Genomic DNA, 22,011 nt, shown 5'->3' on the forward strand with positions numbered 1-22,011 from the left:
AAAATATTTAAAATCGGTCGACTTGGAGATGCCCTCCTTACAAAAAATGTACTAAAATGTGTTGGCAAGTTTCATCAAGAGTCGGCGCATTTAATCAGGATAGTAAATTGACATAATAATTGATAAATTTGATAAACTTGATAAACACGAGTTTTGCTAGTGCATTTCGCTCACTTGTCTTCATTCCCTTAATACTTATAATATTCTCGTATATACATTTATAAAACCATATTTTCGACAGTATATTGAAATAAAATAAAATATATGTTAACGTTCGTTCGTCTCTAATAATACACTTCATCTCTAATTACTCGTTTATTGTCTTTAACTACACTCTCTACAATATTCATCTCTATGTAACTATCTATATCTAACAATATATAATCTACTCACACACTTTATTCTCCTGTTACCTATCCATGATATTTTTGTCAACACGAAGTATTTTTTTAATGATTTAAAGTTCATGTTAAAAACATATATATATATATATATATATATATATATATAATATAATTATGTTTTTAACAATATTATTTTTATAGTTATATATATATATATATATATATATATATAGTTTTTTTTATTATAATTATGTTTTAACAAAACATGTTATTATATATACAAGGATCATCCCTCTAAACGAGGTATCATAAAATATGTTAAGTATCAATACCAATAATAGTAATAGCAATTTAAAAGTTACAAGGACTTTTTTTGTAATATTTATGTAAATTCGTTATATTATATTATAGTAAAATATTAAAATAATACTACTATTTAAATAATAATATAATAGTAATAAATCTATATTTTGACTTACTTTCTTTTTCCTAAATGTGTCTATGAGTACATCCAAATCCTTCCTCTGAAGCGGGAAATTCAAATGTGGCCCCCTATAACCTCGATCCGGCCCACTCATCCCGAGACCTTCCTCTACATCATCAGATTCATCTGAATATTTTACATCTATATTATCTGCAACCACATAAACAGGCAGACGTTCACATACTCGCCATGTAGAGTTAGTTTATTATTAAACATGCACATATTTATATGAAATAAAACTATTAGTTTTGTTAAACATTTTTAATTAAAACACAACCAGTTTGGTTTTAGCGCTGCTAAAATATATTAAAATTAATAACTGAACACACATACCCTATACATTTTTAGCAGTTTGTTGTTTGTCAATATGTTTTATTGTCATCCCTAAAATAGAACTTTATTAAAAATTCAAATTATTAGTTCTGCTAAACATTTTTAATTAAATTTTAATTCTAGCGTAGGATCGATCAGCTGAAAAATTCATCACTACTCAAAGATATTAAATTTAAATATAGCACAAACAATTCATATATTTTTAGTATTTCGTTGTTGAAAATTCAACCCATTGTTCAAATATATTAATAATATCAACTAGACACAGCTCGTAAATTTTTGCTGTTTTTTATTAGAAATTAAACATGTTTGTAAGACCTTATATATACAGTACATTTAATTTTACACGTTTTTAACAATACACGTTTAACAATTTTAATTTTTATATTATAATATTTTATAAAGAAAGCAAAATAATGAATTCAACATTTGAGAAGTTTGCGTTAGTTTTTTACTCAATTTAGGATTATGAAAAATTTTGGAAAAAAATACTGACTTGATGCTATTGAGTATTGTAATTATTATTATACAATTTGTCACTTCATGTAATTTTTTATAAATGAAGTTTAGCATAAAGTTTAATATAGTGTTTGGTAGCTCTTTACAATAATAATGTGCAGAGACAATTTTAATTAAAATGTGCTTCAGAAAGCTGAAAGTTTCATAATATTCTAAAGTTTCCAAATTATTCGCTAAAGAACCGGTAATATCAATTTCAAAATCTTTAAACACTAGCAAATATTGAAAATGTTAAACAGCTTCAAATAAAATGGTAAACTTTTTAATCAAAATCAATAAGAGTACTAATTAAAAAAAACTGGATTTCTTTAATTCAAATAAATTATTACAAAAATAATTAATTTTCAGAACTTTTAAAATTTACATATACTGATAATATTAACCTAAATATTATTATTTTAAAATTGCTGTAAAAAGTTGATGTTAATTTAAATTCACAGATCGTTATCAGTTCGATGATTTTTAAATGTTATTTAGAACTCAAATTAAATTGATATTCTAAGTTTTGAAAACAAACGAATAAAATAACAGGTCTGATGTATTTGTCTGATGTCTGAGCCATTTGTATTTAGGATTTGACACCTAAACTTGTGACCATTTTACGGTTATTGTAGTTAAATTTTATTAATTTTTTTATTTAAACTTTGGATCCGTAAATAAAATTTCTAGGAAAACGGTCCAAAATAATGACATAATTGCCTCACATTTTTAAGAATTAAGAGTTTTTGTTGCACTATAAATTAAAAAAAATTTGACTTGGAGAGGCCCACCTTTGAAAATACGTACTAAAGTAAGTTGTAAGTTTTATCAAAAGTATAAATCATGTAAAATTATAATATTAGTAATTAGAATTTTATAGCTTATATGTAACTCATATATTATTATAATACTCATGGTTATAATATGCATGGAATTCAATAATTTTATTATTATTCAGCAATTCAACCAAATAGTCGTCATAAATAATTTATTTGATAGATCCAAACGTAATATAAATAAACATAATCAATTTGATCCAATTCTCCTGTAAAATTTGTTATTATTGGATCAGAACATGAATGACTAGAAGAGTGGACAAATTAGTCCAACAAAAAATTAATATGTTATGCATTATCGATAACACAACAACACAAAATTGTTAATTAATGAAAAAATATACTTCAAAGCATTTTATCATTAATAGATAGTACTTTTTCAGAATACGATATTTTAATTAAAACACGACAATATTTCAATTACATTAAGCACGCTTGCATGCTATCAAAACATCATATGTTGTGTGCCTATTAATTTCAAATATAAAAATAAACATTATCTAGATCAATTATAAAATTAAAATGCAATTAGTATTATTTTATTAAATTTTAAATTATAAAATAAAACATACCTAAAGAAGATGATCTTGAAGTAACTGCAGAGTTAGCTGATTTTGTTGCTGAATCTGGTATGTGTGTTAATAATGCGTTGAAAAAATTGTATAACTGAAAGAAAAAATAATTTTTTAATTAATTTTTGTAAGAAAATTATTATTAAGATATGCAATTAAATATATATTTTATTCAGGTGCATGCAGCATTGAATATCAGAATAAAAAAATATAAAAAATATTGCTTAGATATTTAATAAATAAAACGTAATAAACTATAAGCTAAATTTTTATATGTCTTAAACATTATTGTAAGAGAGAAATAGCATAAGTTCTATGAAAGTGTTTACAAAGATGATTTGAAATTATTTCATGGAATACAATCATTCTTTACGATACTATTTGGGAATACATTAATTGTGTCTAATATTTGAGTAACAATTGAGACAGAATTATGATAAATTTCCAAAAAAAAAAATACTTATAGTAGATATATTTAAATTACTTGATTACTTTTTTACCACTCAAAATTAAAGCAATATAATGAGCAAAGCTTTATCGAACCAAAAATGCTAATTATTAAGGCAAGTAAGCAAAAGATAATACAAAGTTCAAATAATTTCATGCAAATGTATGACTACATATATAAAATGATTTATTAAATTGTAAGATATAGATAAAGGTATTTTTATAGTTGTTGAACATATTTATTTATTTGTCCAATAACATTAGCAAATAAACTTTCCAGAATAAGGATATTGAATATTTAATTTTATATTTATTTAAATTTATTGTAGTTTTTTTTATTAACAATTAGGACAGAATTAAGATAAATTTTCTGAAAAAACTCACAGATTAAGCTTATGATAACTTGAATTTTTTTTCTAAATTAAAAATCAAAACTACATGATGACAAAACCAAATCCAAACAAAAATGCTAATTATGAAGTAAAACCTATGAAAAATTATAAAAAAAGAACAAATAATTTCATGCAAAATTATGACTACTTGAATAATATTACTAAAGAAATTATTGTAAAATATTAATAAAGGTAATTGTATATTCGTTAAACATATTTATTTATTGGTTTGAAAACGTAAATATTTTTAAGCTCAATATATTTATACATTTCTATATTTGTCTATTTCTATATTAGTAAACAAACTTCCCAGAATAAGGATATTGAATATATAATTTTATATTTACTTAAATTTATTGTTATTTTTTGTTAACAATTAGGATAGAATTATGATAAATTTTCCAAAAAAAATACTCTAAGAGTTAAGTTTATGATAACTTAATTTTTTAAAAAGAACCATAAAAAGTTCAAATAGATAAAGTTCAAAGATATTTATTTATTCATTTGAAAATATTATAATTTTATAAGCTTTACCTATATAATTGTGAATTTCTATATTTGTCTCGTATAAAGATATTGAATATATAATTTTATATTGATTAAAATTTATTGCAGTTTTTTGTTAACAATTAGGTTAGATTTATGATAAAAAAAGATACTCACAGTTTAAGTTCATGATAACTTGATTATTTTTTTTAAAGAACCATAAAAAATTGAAATAGTTTTATGCAAATTTATGACTACCTAAATAATATGACTAATTAAATTCTTGGGAGATATTAATAAAGGGAATTGTATATTCGTTACACATATTTTTTATTTGTTTGAAAATGTATATCTAATTATATTGTTGTAAATTATTTATAAAATTTATTTTATTTGTTGATATTTTTAAGCTCTAAACATTAGTAAATAAACTACTTAGAATAAGTATATTGAATATATAATTTTATATTCATTCAAATTTATTGTAACTTTTTTTATCAGTTTAGTAGTTGTTGCTGAAGTAGTTATAGTAAAGAATAGTCATTTATCTTAGAATATATAAATCTATAAAAAAATATTTACTGTTTTTTTAAGATTTATGAGTTAATTCATTAATACCCGATACGAGTTATCATTATTATTAAAATCATATGTGATATAATAAAGGGAATTTCATTTTTTGAACATAATAATTATTATTGAGCTTAATATTTATATTTATTATTTTCCATATTTGCCTAATAATAGTAGTGAATAAACTTTCTAAAATAGAGATAATAAATATATAACTTCACTTTTACTTTAGGTACATATTAGTACCAGACAAATATCTTAGAATATATAAAGGCGTAGACAAATATTCACTCTTGTTTTGGTTACTAGTTTATATAACTAGTATCTTAATAAAAAAAACAACTAATTTTTGGGTATAATATACTCAAACAACATGAGAAATATCCTTTTTACTATATGTATTTATTAAGTAGAATTTAATTTGTAATATTTATCATCATATTTGTTCACATAGCCCAAAATAAAAAATATCCAGCAAAAAACATTAATCAAATTATAAATAATAACATTCATTTAAAAATTGTTTGTCTCTATGTTGTTTATTCTTAGAGAAAATGGTAAATTGATATTACTAAGAATTATTATGTACACTACTAGTTTAAGCAAATTAGTCTAAGCCCTTATATAATTAATTCCTTACCCGCACTTGATCCTGCTCTCCGGCATATTCAATGCTCTGGAAAATAGTCCATGTGTACCTCCTCCTAACCTCCATACGTGCCAAATACCTTCGGTACCATCTTTGAATTAAAATAGCTGCTTTCATTGCTGAAAATAATATAAATGTATGTTAAAACATCTCAATAATGATTAAAAATAACTTTATTTAAACCAGTCATAAAAGAAACTACCTACTGTTATCATGCCATTTTATATTTTGCCCTATTTTTATAGCCATATTTTGCCATTTCATGGAAATAGTTACAGTTCATAAATTTATTTGACTGCAATGAGCATGCTGTTTTTGTTAATTATAGAAACAGTTTTGCATGGTTTTAGTAGCTATAGAAACAGTTTTAACTCTAGATAATTTGGAAATAACGAACAATATTATCGTAATTTTTATTTTGTTAACAGGATATGCAAGTTTGCTTAAGATCATATTGAATTATTAAAAAAAAATGATAAAAATGTTGTAAATATACAACTTACAGTTTCATATTTTTTCCTCGATATTATTGTTACATGAATTAAAACCTTATACCAAAATATATCTTAATTTTTACTGATAAGAAAATTGTGATCAACAACCATTCAAAATTATTTTTTCAAATAACGAGCATTATGTAAGTTTACTGTAGCAATTCAAAATAATTTACCAGAATTAATATTTAACTATAAAACTATATTTAAATAATTTATTTGTTTAAAACGCGATCGAGAAAAAGGTATAATAATTAAGGTATAATAATACCAAATAAACGTTATTTATTACTCCATCTACTAAAATGAAGTAATTACCATGCAATAAATTTTTAATTTTCTGCCTAATTATACAAAATGCTTTATTGAATTCATATATATATATATAATACTAATTTATAGCATAATATTTCTAACTTTTCTATAATAATTATTAGGCAAACAAAATAGATTTAAATATAAATTGAGAATTGCTATAGATTTGTTATTTGTGAACAGCATTTTAAATAAATATATATTATGATAACAGCACAAATAAAATAATGATTAAGTTTTCAGAAATATAAAATATAGTATAAATATATGTAATCACTTTACAACATTTTGCACTTAAAATAAAACAAATATATTTCAGAAATCAACTCTTTTTTAGTAATTTTACCTATATTATCTTACGAAAAAGTCTACTAAAAGAATATGCAAATGAAAATGTTTTTGAATTAAAATTGTAGAAGCAAGATATTAAATTTGTGTTCAACTATTATTCAAATTTTAACACTTCACACTTGACGAATGAAAAATTTCAGAAAAATGACTTTTCATTTATAAAAAACTTAAATAAACACCAAGGCCTAAGATCTTTAAGTACCTATTTGAATTACATTAAGAAAAAAGTAAATAGAAAATTATAGCATAGATTATTTTTAATAAATTAAAAATTATATTAAACCAATTATATTTATATTAATTTAAGGCATTTTTCAATTTTATAAGTAGCACGTTATTATAGAGATTATGTCGGACATTGTTACCAAGACGTATTCACATTTTTTAAAAAAATATAATATCTTAAATCTTCTTAAAATGGTCATATTTGAAACATTATGAAGCTTTGCTGGTACTTCTTGAATAATGAAAATAAATCAGTAAGTTTATATAAACGCCTAATAGTATAACCATTTATAATTGAATTTGTATTGTATTAGATCAGATTAGATTTCGATACAGAGTTTTGTAAATATACATATATATATATATATATATATATATATATATATTCTACACAAGTAATCCTTCGTAACCTATAAACCCGTATCCTATCTACGGAGTTTCACTTTTTGTATGCAAAACCGCAAATTCGAAATCCCCTAAATCGTATGAAAATACAAGGAAACACAAGTGAATAAAAAGCCTTGTAAGGTTTTATCTAGTATGTTTCCGTACTCATATCTGCACACGCTCAGTTTTTCAAAAGACTTTGACATTCGGAATCCAATTTATATATATATGATTAGACGATAGAAGGAAAACCTATGGAAACATGTGCCTTGCAAATATATCGACTGATTTTTTTTTATTATAAGTAAAGTATCGCTAAAGAAATAGAAACCTAGAAATAACATAGTTTTGGCTAGTACATTTTACCCACAATCAGTTCAAATGTTTGCTATACTAATTAAATACGTCAACAGAAAACTATCGTCGTAGACTGAAAAGAAAATCGCCACTTGAATTAAGTCAATATTTTTCCTGATGAAGATTCAAATGACTTAGTTATTATTTATAAGAAAATATATAATTTTATATTATAATTAAAATATGAATAAAATTATTAATAACGAATGGAAAAATAACTATTGAGTTGTTTTTCCAACGTGTCGTTATGATATACAATGCCCCTATAATGGCTAACAATTGTAAATTACCAAATTTGCTAACTGTCCTTAACTGAACTGTTGTAATTATAATAGTTAATAAATAAATAAAAACTTTTGATGAAATTTGCTAACGCATTTTGTACTTTTTTTGAAAGAGTGCTTTTCAAAGTTGACCAATTTCAAAAATTTTAAATTCATGGTTCAAGAAATTGGTCTTAATTTTTGAAAACTTGAGGCAACTGTTGTTTTCGTTCTAGAAATGTTATTCACGACTACGATTCCAAAGTTTAAGAATAAAAAATAATTGATATAATATATTAGAGCAGTAATATATTAAATTTTGATAGAAATGCGAAGCTAGATGCTGCAATTTTAATCAGTATCGTAAAGTTATATAAAAACTTTGAGCAGAAAGTAGTACAGCTTGAAGTAAAATATAAAATATTAAAAAGAGAGAATTAATAAAAATGAATGAAATTGGTAAAAATTAACCAAAATAACCGAAGAATGGTTATATTTTCACCAAAGCTCTAGGTTGCACTTAAAAGCTCATAAATTCCAAATAACGTAAGATACTTTGTTTTTTTTCCTTATCAAGACAGTCAAGTTCAATACTATTACTTGGCTTGACGTCAAAGTCTGGGACATCCCGTATCTTCAGAACGGCTGGACCTTCCTTCGCCAAAAACTAATGAGCACGTCTCCTTATCAATACGAATCGAATATTTGAATTTGAATTATTCAAATCGGTTGACCGGTGTTCCCGAAATCGTCGACGAAAATTTGTATCCGCACATACACACACACACACACATATACACACACACACATATACACACACACTTACATCAATTTTTTCTAAGGTATGCCAACATGTTCAAATTACCTTTAAAGTTACATAAAAAAAATATTTTCGATTTTTTTGCGATTACTATAACTTACCCTACGGAAAGTTAATAAATATCTAATATTTGGAACAAGAAAAAATGTTTTCATTATTTTTCTGCTTATATATATATATATATATATATATATATATATATATATTTACATACGAATCACTGTCAATATGCACGTATGCGTACATTTGACATCGGAGTGCCTGTGAAGAGAACTCGAAATCTCTCGTAGGGCTTGTAGTTTTCAGAAGGCTTTCGGGGCAAAATCAGAATCGCTTGACCTGTTTTAGGCCTGCAAATGATTTGTTCCCTATTCATACATATGCATTGACATATCCTTGATTTTGATAAGTATAAATTATATTCCATGATCGGACAAAACAACAGGGACAGAGAACTACAGGTTGTATGATTATACCATTTCTTCAAATATTTAAAATTTAATATTTTATTTATTGTATGAATTGGCATGTAAAACTACATTGTACTTAGTACTCATAATCCATTGAAAAACTGTATCAAAAGTTATTACTAAGTGTTGTCAAAATTTCTGTAAACCTGAACATCTTCAGCTACTTGACTCATTATAAAGCTACTTCAGTAACTAAAAATCTACATTCAAAAGGTATTTTGTTTTAAATTGTTTGTTATAATAGAAGATAGTTTATCAAATTTGATATTGAACAATGCCAGTAAAATTAAATCATTCGTTTCCTAAATTTAAGAAAAGTAAAGGTGAATTTATAGTATTTTTTTTAATTGTATTTATGGCATTTGATCAAGTGGTTACTTAGCCTCTTATTACAGAGTTAATATTTTACATATTTATAATTAACAGAGATATACGTATTTTACAAAGTTGTTTGCTACGTATGATATAATAATTTATTCATAAAAATTTAACTTTATAGTAATTTCGAACACAAGATTTATAATAATTATGAATTCATAGAAAAGCAGCAAAATAATAAAAAAAAATTTTCTTGCTCAAAATATAATAGATTTATTTTAAATATATTTAACAAAATATTTTTAAAATTGTTGAACATTAAAAAACCTTCTGCATAAAATTGATGCATTGTGCAAATCAATAAGCAATAAAAGCATATTATATATATATATATATATATATATATTAATTATCTTTATACAAAACCATAATGCACCAATATTTTCTATGCATTTAAATATATGATTCATAAAAAAGCTAATTCAATTTCCACAACGATGAGCAGATTTTTTACATTACTAATAAAGCACTAATTATTACCATTGATCATAAACCTGAACAATAAATGAAACTGCATATAATTTCGAATTATTGAATTAATAATGGAAAAATATTGATACAGAAATTACAATATTCATTTATAACACAAAACACGTAGCTTCATTATTTGTTTGATATGCATTTCATAACAAATAGAATGGTTGTTAAATTAATTGAATTTGTCCATTAGAACTTTACCTGTTGTGAACATTCATATATTATTCATAAGATAATAATAGACTAATGTAAAAAAGTAAAATCGATATTATAACTAAATTTTTTAGTAATATTTTTTTATTATTCGATAAAAATACTAATTGGTATTGACATTTCAAATTAACTAGAATAAAGATAAATAAATATTACAAAATAAATTAAAAAAGATAAATAAATATTACATATTTCTTCCTAAAATATTTAAATATAAGAAGATTTTGAATAGAAGAAATGTATCAACAATCTGCTAAATATTCTGATTATAATATTTGACTTTTGACATTTCATACTCAATTTTAAATAAATTCACTAATTTTAAATTAAGTCAATGAGGCATTTGACTGATATTTTAGACTCATTTTTGAGCTTTTTCTTAATAAGTTGCAAATAATGAGTAAACATTTTTCTCATTATTGAATATTGATCAGGCTGATATTTTCAGAATTTTAAAAATAAAATTTATATGGATATGAAAATAAAATTATATGGTAAACTCAAGTAAAAAGTAAAAGGTTCAATCATTCATTAAGTCGAATTTTGTTTGTAAAGAGTTCTATTAATGAAAAAGATAGAATTTACATAGTTTTTAAATTGTTTGGCTTAAACACTTTACATTTCTAATATATTTAATTTGTCATCGAATAGATTTATAACAACAGAACATCGGAAATAAGTTATAAATAAATTTGAGAAATATGTCAGTCAACATATGATTTATACTAGATTTTGAAGTAATCTTTTAGGACTACGGGTTGCAAAAAATGTGACAACCTCACAACATAATAAAAACTTTAGTTACACGTATCATAAAACCCTAAGTGGTATATTTTATGTTTTTTTGGCCCTTAGGATACAGGGCATAAGCGAATTTTATTAAATAATTTATAAGCTTTTCGATCGATATATACGCTGGAGTTATAAATAAGTTTTTGGTCATGTGTTCGAAGGAATCTATCTTTCGATGAATACTAGAATCATTCCGTGATCCAAATTAATATATATATATATATATATATATATATATATACATATAAGCAATAAAAATAAAGCAATAGTAGTGAAAACAATCGACGTATATTTTCTGATACCAGATAATGAAATTCTATTAAACCAGTCACTTCAAAGTGAAACCAATAGCATTCCATTCAAATGGAATAAAAACTATTAAATGCAACAAATAGAATGTCTCATAGGAATTCCTTTCCTCACAATACTTGCATTTGTCACGCTTAATGTATTTTTCAATATTCATTTATTTTATTCAGTGCAAACTGGTATGGTGTCTGTGTACCATTAATCAGACGTCTCTCGCAGCTTTGCAAGGCAATGTAGTAAGTATTTCTGAGTCAATATGGAAAGTTTCAATGAAATTTTGTACGAGACTTGAAAGTATAAAGTTTATTATTATTCAAATTGATGGGGTTAATCTGTTATAAATTTTGCTATGCGTCAAATTGAAGCATTCTGTGGTATTAGTCAACATGAGAAGAACAATTATCTTACACCCACTTTACACCATTTTCCAATTTCTAGTGAAATTTTAAGATTTTTGTAAAAAATGTGGATGAAAGCCGAAGAAAGCTTTTAGTGAATTGGCATAAAACTTTGAATGTTGTTGGCTTGGATAACTTAAATTTTAAAAGACCATTATCATAATTAAGTTCTCCAAAATAGTTGTAGTTCTAACATAGGAGCAAAAGCTCAAGGCGTTTTGAACTATCATGATTTTAATACATTAATGCAAACAGTATACTGAAGACATTAACTTGAATAAAAACTACTTTTGCAAACAATCTATATAATTTATATCAGATTTAAGCATAAACATTTTTTAATACATCTTTATCTTAGTAACTTATTTTAATTTGCGGACTTACAATCCAGCCAATGGTCTACTAAAAATACGCAAATATTGTTGTTATAATTGTTCTATAAAATTTGTTAATCAATTACAAATTAATCCAATATTTTTATATCCATTTGATTGCTAAGCCATGATGAATCGATCGTTGCAAAAATGCTTTAGGCGACTAATATTGTTCAGCGTGACTAAGCAAGTATTCCAACACGCTGATGATTCCACTCAGGAAAGGCAAAAACCACAGCTATAAAACTTCAAAATGTTCTTGTGGTATTATCCATGACTTAACATAACTTAAATCATGACTCCAAGCTTCTCAGAGTAGATGAAAATCACTTGGAATATCCAAGTCAAAAAATATCAAGAAAAAATCTGATTATAAAAAGAATGGAAATTGAAAGATTTTGATTACTTTCAGAAAGAAATAATTTTGGCAGTGTCATGATATTTTTAATAAAATAGATAACTCAGCTAATAAAAAAAATGTCTTGACTTCTGACAAAATTTAATGACATATATATGAGCTACATAGGATAATAATAATTTATTCTAATTCATCGGATAATTGCTATACATTCGAATTAAAGAGATAATGCTTGCTCTAATTCACTAATTTACGAATATATGGTTTAATGTCATGTATTGGCAAATGAAAATAAATAATTTGAGCCAGAAGTTTTTTAACGTTGGTAAATTCTGTGTGATATATTTATATTGAAAATTAAAGAAAATCATTATATAGAATTTGTTTTACTATAAATTGAAGTGCGTGTAAATGAAAGCTTAAAAATCATCTTATATTGTCTTGATCCCTAAATATATTACCTACAGAGAAGATTGTTTTTTCAAAATGAATGTATTAACATTTATAGTTTTTATGATATGAAAAAACCATTTTCAGTTGAAACATTATTATGCAAAAAATTTGAATAATATTAATAGATAATGATTAAAAGATTGACTACTTTCGATATGTGTGGAATATATAAACAATTCATTTGAATTCATCAGGAAATTGCAATAAATTCAAATTACAGAGAGAATGCTTGCTAAATTCACAAAATTACAAATAAATAGTTTAATCATTGAACTTTAATGGCATAAATCGGCAAATGAAAATAAATAATTTGAGCAAGAAGTATTGTAACATCAGCAGTCAATAATAATATTTACTAGCAAACTCTTTAATAATAGAGAACTATCAACGTAGATTGAAGAGAAAAGTTGTTCTAAGTCATCGATTTTTCTGGTAAAGATTGAAATAACATAATTATTATTTATAAAAAAAATATTTAAAATAAATAGTGGAGATTATATCATTATCATCAGAATATTGTTAATATTAAAACAAATACAACGTGTCAATATAGTATACAATGTCCCTTTACGACTGACAATTGTAAATTTTACCAAATTTACTAATTGTCCTTAACTGGACAGTAGCAAATAAAATAGAGAATAAAAAAATTAATATAAATTGAAATAACTCAACACATATAATGGATCTTACTATAAATTAAAGTGGGTGTAAATCAAACTACACTGTCTTGATCCCCAAATATATTATTCCGAGAAAGACTATTATTTATAGAAAGGATTGTTTTAGTTAAAAGCATTTACTAACATTTATAATTATTAAGCTTCCTGTAAAGCCTTTTCAGTGCTAATATTTAAAATAATATTTATTTACTACTTTATATTATATACTATTATTACTATTTTATATTACATATTAATTTTTAATACATAATAACCCAATTCAATTTGTGGCTATTAATTATTTTAATTCAAAATGAAAATATTGTGTAAATTCATTTTTATTTTTCCTATTACTTCAAATTATTTAGAACATCATAAATCAAAATAATAATAGTACAATGAATATATCTTTATTTTTCCTATTACTTCAAATTTTTTAATTTAGAACATCATAAATCAAAATAATTATAGTATAATGAATAACTATCCTAATGTATCAACAAATTTAGATTGTTCACTTCATCCTAGTAAATATCATAAGCTATTAATTAAATTGAAACATTCAATCAATAAAATATTCAATACATTTCGGGTTTAAAGTTCAATGTTATATTAGAAAATTTCACGATTGATGTAGAGATCAAAGTTTAGTACAAAACCAATGGCGGAGATGGAATTTTGAAGAAAGATGTTAACAGCATAGTCAATTTGATTTATTATAATAGGGTGTATGAATTCCTAAGTAATGTAAATCACTTATCAAAGTGATGTGAAAGCTTTCAGACAAGCGGTTAGTCGTACGACGCGCAGGAAATTAAATTTCGGGATCGATTTATAATACTCTAAAACATTACCGCACGATATTATGCACGCACGCTGCGGTTCGCTGTTTTCAAACAGACTGGTAATTGTCTCGACGATCGAGCTTAAAAGCTTTCGAGAGAACAAATTTGCGAGACATATGCGATGTAGAATACACTATGACAACAACTAGAACAAAGTTTAAGTGGCGTTTTGCCATTAGACAAGCCATCCCATCTTACATCAGCATTACAACTAGAGGTACTTTGTTGGTCTACCTTAAAAACAATGTTTCTGATCCGTGCAAGACATATCTAATTATCAGTTTCTTCCGCAAATAGTAGTTCAGTTACTTTTTTTCACGAAGGTTGATACTTTGGCCTAATCTCTCTAATACCGTTAAGACGGATTTTTCAGATTCTTATTTTTCTACCGAATGCACTGATAGAGTAACAAATTTCCCAATAACTGTCCTCAATTTTACCTGATATTTCTGCCTTACTTCAGCAAATTTGCTCCTCAGTTACTTCGTTTTCACGAAGGATATTTGGGTGCTTACACACTTTGACCTAATACCTCTAGTACAATAAAGACTGGTTCTAAATTAAAAAGCTCACCAAGAACTTAAAATGACATTTTCACATTTTCACATTTCTGTTTTTCTACCGAATACACTGACAAAGTAACAATTATCTCGAAAAATCTCATCACTTTTACCTGATATTACGAAATAACTGACATGGTCAAGGCATGTCAGAGTTAGATTCTGAATTTTTAAAAATATCTAGAAGGCATTGCATAACAGCTATAGTATTGTAATGTATAAACAAATACCAGATACTATGACATATGCACTATGAGATGATACACTATCAGATACTATGACATATGTCTTTTTGCCTTCAGACAAGCTGTTCCATCTTACATCAGCATTACATCTTCAGGTACTTGTTTGCTCTACCTCAAAGTTAATGTTTCTGATCCTTATGAGACATATTCCAATTATCAGTTTTTTTCAGCAAATCTGCTCCCAAACTTTGGCTTAATGTCTCTAGTACCGTGAAGACGAATCCTTAAAAAAATGCTCACCAAGAACTTGAATTGACATCTTCAGATTTCTGTTTTTCTACCGAATACACTGACAAGTTAACAAATCTCTCTACAACTCTAATCAATTTTTTCTGATATTTGGAAATAACTGACATGATCAGCACGACTTAAGATGTACCTTCTGAATTATTTTTTTTAGTAAAGCATTGCATTACATACATAGTTTTTAAATCTATAAACAAATACGAGATGTTATTACATATATGCTATGAGAACAACTATGAAAAATTAAACATGCATTTTTTCACTTTTTCAGACATTTATTATACTGATGTTCTGATGTTTCAAAATAAAAGAGTAAGATAATATTATTGTGCATGTAATGAAATTTAAGAATATATTCTGAACATATGCTATAGCTTTAGATCCCTTAGAATAAAGAAAAAGTAATCTTTATATCAGTAGCATTTATATACTTAATTAGTGTAATAAAATAAATTACTGAAACCTATGAACAAATTAAATAAAAAATGAAGAAAAGTTTACTACATAGTTAATTTTTCGGTTGATCCAATTCTGAACATACTATGAATCCTTTGTTATATTATTACAATTAGTCGAAAAAATATGTCAACAAATATGAAATAGTAAATTTTAAGAATATGAAAAATTGCTTCTAAGTAACTATATGATATTTGCTTGTAATTATTATAATGCAACCTTAAAAAAGCTGAAAGAATAAAATGCAATTTTTTAAAAGTCCATTACATAATATATTAGAAGAAGTGGTTAACGTTCAGGCTAAAATATATATTCTATGAGAAGTGAGTTCATATTAAGTTAAAATAAAATATATATATATATATATATATATATATATATATATATATATGAGGGGAAAATTAAATACTTGCAAGCTTTGAAAGCTAGCAAATTTTATTTTTACCATTAATATGATTAAATATAGCATGGTGTAAACGGTTATAATTGAATATATTATGCGGATTACACATTAGATTGCATATATTTGAATTACAGAAATAAATATATCATTTTTTTAGAGAGATACCTATCTGGAGTAGGTATGAGGGGAGCATTGCGGACATGTAGAATATTTTTTACGGACTTGAATCAAAAGCTTGGCATAACTTTTTCAATTACATGATGCATGATATATGCAGATTATTTATATATTATAAAACATGTTTTCGTCTATATTTGCCCAGGTCGATTTCATGCCACAATCGCGTGAAATTTCATCAGTAAACTACAAAGCAAAATTAAAGCGTTATACATTCCCTGTGGACCAAAATTAAATTGCCAAAAAAGGTCTAACGTTTATTGAGCATCGAGTTTAATGAAGGTCTAATCTTGTTGGAATCACAATAATGTCATTTTGTAAGACGAAACAACTTCTTCTCTCTAGATCCGATTACGAACGAAGAAAACGGACCAACAGAATCCAAAGTGAACCGAAAAGTTTCAACCTACATGATTTAATATAAACGAAACTCTAAGAAAATCAAACTTTTCATAGTAAATCAAATTTATCGCACTTTTTAGAAGAAATCTTGTGCGAGAATATTGCAGGGCGCATGAAACACTTCAAAGGCCTAACGAGATATTGAAACAGAAAAATCCATAAAGTTTTATTTCTCTTAATGCTTCCATAAAAAAGACTTCTAATGACTCGATTGTACGATTTCCATATTTTTATTATTATAATGGTGAGTTATAGATATAGTTAGTAATATTGGATTAAATATCATAAAAAGTCACGTTGTCCATACTTTCCCTTCCATGTTTGTGTCTTATTTTATAATCATTATTTATATGACATAACAATCCATAACATCACTTATCATATATAATAAATTTCACTTCAATTCTGTGATAATAAAAACTTAAAAAAGTCTATGACATTATGAATCAAACTTGCACTTTAATAAAGATCGTTAAATCAAACACTTCGAAACTTTTTTAATAACTGAATTCATAAATATATAATGATGAAATCAAGACGATATTTCTCAGAAGAGATCGAATGACCTATTTATTAGTTTTTAAAGTTTTGCACACTCTTGCACTTGTTAAAGATTCCGAGAAAATATGACTTTAGAAGATGGTAAGTTAAATTTAATTTATTGTTTGTAGTTATTAAATCATTTGGTGGAAATTTTTATTTACGTACATTATAATATATATATATATATATATATATATATATATATATATATGTGTGTGTGTGTGCATTTGTATTTTGTGAATGTTTAGACAAACAATAATAAGTAATAAACATTTTAATAAATTCAGGATCTTAAACATTTTTTTTACAGTTGTTTAGATATTAAAATTATCAGTTTGTTCAGATTTAAATTATTCACAACAATAATAGAAATATTGTTTTAAAACTATTATTTAGGGTCTATTTAGACAAAAATATTTAAGTACTGAATGGTTTAGTATACTACTATAGTAGTATCAACTATAAATGATATAAATCTAATCAAATATTCCAATTATATAGAGTTGGGCCCAAACATAGTAGAAATTTTTATCCTGGTTTAAATTTTATTTGAACTTGTCCCAAGTCTCTGTTCTATCTATTCTCTAGAGTATTATTTTCATATTTATTTATGCAGAAAAGAAAAAAACCATTCGGTAGTCGTTACTTGAATAAAAAAGCTTTTTTTCTTATTCGAAAAGCCGCTAGTAAAATAAATTTAATCCTTTATACGAGATTATTCCAGTCGTCGGTTCTTTCTCGATATCTTCTCGGTACATTTTTTGCGTTGAACATTTCCATTTTATATTCATTTATCTTCTTTACTATTCACGTAAACCTCGATCGTGGTAGAAATGTTTTGGCATTATCAACCAATTGCAAATCGATGTAAAAAACACGGTCAAGAGCAAATTTAGAATATTTATAGGACTTTGTATTCGACCGTTCATTTATGATGAAACAACTAGTTTATTGAATATTGTCTATTATGTATACATTAATACCATTATCTCCTATTATAATTGTAATGTAATAACTAATACGCACAAATGTCATTTACTGTCATTTTAGTAAGCGAGCGAAATTCGCTTTGTTGAATTACGTTTCCTCCAAAACCTCTGCATTAGAATTAGTTAATTACCTGACATTTGGAACTGAGAAATTGCTATTAGGGTACGAAATGATATGCTTTTAGCTCATAAATCGAGGTGAGGGAAAGTTTACGTAGAATTTGCTGAATACTGTTTAGTATTCTTGATATAGTTTGTAAAACAGAAATAATAGAATAGACATTAGATTATAAGTAGCATTTATGTCTAACTTTCCTGATGTCCTTACCCAAGATTATCAAATTGGTGAGGCAAATTGCTCGAAATTTCAGTCTGTTAATGAATGGTAGACAAATGTAATTAATAAAAACAAAGGACTTTTCGAAACTACTTAAATTGTTCTCAAAAACATGCTAAATCCGTACATTACCTCAAATAATTGATTTAAATAAATCATAATTCTTAGGTAGGTAGTATCGGATAAATTTAATAACTGAATCAACAATATTAAAAAGCTAAAATCACACCTAATATGTGTAAAAGTCTGTAAAATTATATATTTTATACATCTGAAAATCTAATTTATTAAATTTAGTAAGTAATTTTATTAGCATTTAGAATTTATATTACTACATAATACAGTTTAGTCATAAATCTTAGCGATAGGTACATCCATATGAATGTGCGCCAAGTCGGTAGTTATACATATATCACATTGTAACGAGGTCTATAAAATACAAAATGTGAAATGGCTTGTTTAAGTTATACCAGCTATAAAAGCATGTACTGAGACCGATATTTCATATTATGCTGAATATAAGATGACTATGTTAGTATAACTATCATCACAATCCATCTTAAGACGAAGTGTAATGACAATCGTAACAGACTTATGGTAATTTTTTTCTATATTAAAGTAATGATAAAACTTATTATAAATTGTCAGAGCTTTTGTTAAGATATATTGTCGACCGTCACGAATTTTTATTTCAAACACTACTTACATGTTTGTATTTGGCATTATTTCTTAAAAAAAAGTCAGCTTACGAAAAAGTTTTGTACTGCAAAATTGTAAAATTTCCATATTGAATTTAAACCATCTAATAGTACATGAATTGAAACTATTATTTAAATCATAAAAATATTCAAATTATTATTATTCATTTTCGAATGAATATAGAACCAAATAAATCAAATCAAATCGCATTACTTGTTCTTAGCCAACGACGATGAAATCCTCTTTATAACCATCGAAATTCATGAAGATAATATTTCTCGCACGAATAGATCAAATTACGTCCACAAACGCATAAAATCTGCTTTATGTGCGAAATTCTATATAATCTGGGTAATCTTTGAAGTTTTGATCTTAAACGCTTCTGACATGGGTTCATAGCAATATATACTGACGAAACACGTAAAGTCTAAGTAAAGTGAGAGATTTTAGTACACTTACATTAGTGTCTATAGCAGAAATTCCATTATTCAATTTATTATCTCAAGTCACCGTTTCAAAAGCCAATTAAGACCCACGCAGAATCCCGTCGGACGGAAATATTAATGGTATACTAATATTATTAATTAGAAATTCTTTTACTAGCTAATAACGCAAGGCAAGTATGAAATTGCCTCTGATCATGATATTATATATATATATATATATATATATATATATATTTATAAATATACATAGGTATTTGTACTTATTTTTTTAACGATGGGATTTTTTTGTAATATCATCTGTATTGGAATTTACTTTAATTTATTAGTTTTATAATACTAGCAACAATTTAAAAATAATTGAACATTACGTACTTAAAACTCAATGAATGAAAAATATACAAGCATATTATAAACGTGTACAACCTTATTTTTTGTTGCATTATTCTACAAACTTTAAAGCTATACAAGCTGTAAAGCATACTTGAACTGAATGATTGAAGAAGTTAAAAAAAAAGAATATTGTCACGAATCATTTTTTATAGATATGAAATCATTAATTATTCGAAAATATAAAGAGGGTTCAGTGCTATAACAAACAAATTCTACAATTCTCTACTATATTCACAACTAATGTTGTTCTAATTCGTTAGCAATTTCATTTAAATTGAACGGTGGAGACGCCATGTACTTTTGTGTCACCGGCAAGATTCTTTTTGCAGTAACTGTTTTTTCCATTCTCTCTTGAATAATCAAAATTCTTTCTTGACCTAAAAAAATATATGCAAATACGTATTTTGACTGAATTTTACAAATAACTGGTTTCGGGCATCATGGCTCATCAACACATTGCGGAAAAACACTTTGAATTATAAATTATTTAATTTAATTAGAAAAAGAAAATAATATATGTATAATGTACAAATGTAATTTTTTATGTACAAATTGATATTTTTCAGACCATCTGTATTAAGTTTTTCGACCTATTACTAAATAAATTTTAAAAATAACGCTACTAATAACTTAGGAAAGATTCGTATTAGTATTCTAATGAATTGAATTATTAGCACTTTCATCTGATTGATACCCAAATCTTTTCAGGTTTCAATTGACAGTCTAATCGCTTTACGTAAGTGAATTCCAAAATATATTTTCACCTATCTATTTCATTTCAAAATTTCGAAATAATTCATTTGATCGACAGTACATGTCATATGAAAATTCATTAAAGTCGATCTATGTGTAAATATTGATTTTCAATTGTGTTCCTAATTAATCCGAAAATTCGACGAAGCTCGCATATGGCTTTAAGTGTCATTCAAAATATCCCCATAACGAGAATATGGATGGGCATGGACACAAGTGTGTATATGCTTCATATATTGACAATGCCAAACAGTCCTTAATGACAAAAATTAATTAATATAGTTAGTTGAATATAAATATACCATAAATAATGGTTGGTAGTATTGTCATAATGAAATGCTTGTTAGTAGAATGAATATATTAGTATATATTGCAATAAATGTAGATACTCAAAACTATTTGAAACACAAAAAACAAAATTGTAACTTTGATCGTTTTTTATGACTTGTCATTTTATAATAATGTTCTGCTCACTGAAACGCCTTTGAATAATTATTATTTCAAATAAATTATTAACTTTTCTTTGGTTATTTTGCTTTACCAGTACTTTTTCACAATTACTAAAAATATGGCAATTAAAAAAACAAATTATTTGCCGTAGCAATCCTCAAAATACAACATAAACAAAATATAATATAAACAAACATGTATGAAAAATCAGATTAATTTGAATTATTCAGTATCAATTTTTGTGATACTGATACATTTTTAAGTAACTACATAAAATAAAATATATAAATTTTTGCCTTTTGTTTATTATTTCATAAAACTGCACTATTTTCTGTCAATCTTTTACAAAATTAGATTAAA

The 22,011-nt window shown here is 25.2% G+C and overlaps 1 protein-coding gene across 1 annotated transcript in view; it reads right to left on the bottom strand.

Annotated features, from left to right (window-relative positions):
- LOC113373702 (serine/threonine-protein phosphatase rdgC) overlaps positions 1–22,011 on the bottom strand; it is a 112,275-nt gene that overhangs the window by 26,906 nt on the left and 63,358 nt on the right. Inside the window, exons 2-4 of the mRNA XM_026613982.1 lie at positions 5,606–5,733; positions 3,068–3,161; positions 824–954 (exon numbers count right to left, since the gene is read on the bottom strand). Coding sequence (XP_026469767.1) covers positions 824–954; positions 3,068–3,161; positions 5,606–5,733 — 353 coding nt within the window. The remainder of the gene's footprint in view (positions 1–823; positions 955–3,067; positions 3,162–5,605; positions 5,734–22,011) is intronic.

Source organism: Ctenocephalides felis, unplaced genomic scaffold, assembly GCF_003426905.1.
Source record: "Ctenocephalides felis isolate EL2017-DRISC unplaced genomic scaffold, ASM342690v1 CF-g0.4_SCAFFOLD_01604, whole genome shotgun sequence".
Lineage (NCBI taxonomy): Eukaryota > Metazoa > Arthropoda > Insecta > Siphonaptera > Pulicidae > Ctenocephalides > Ctenocephalides felis.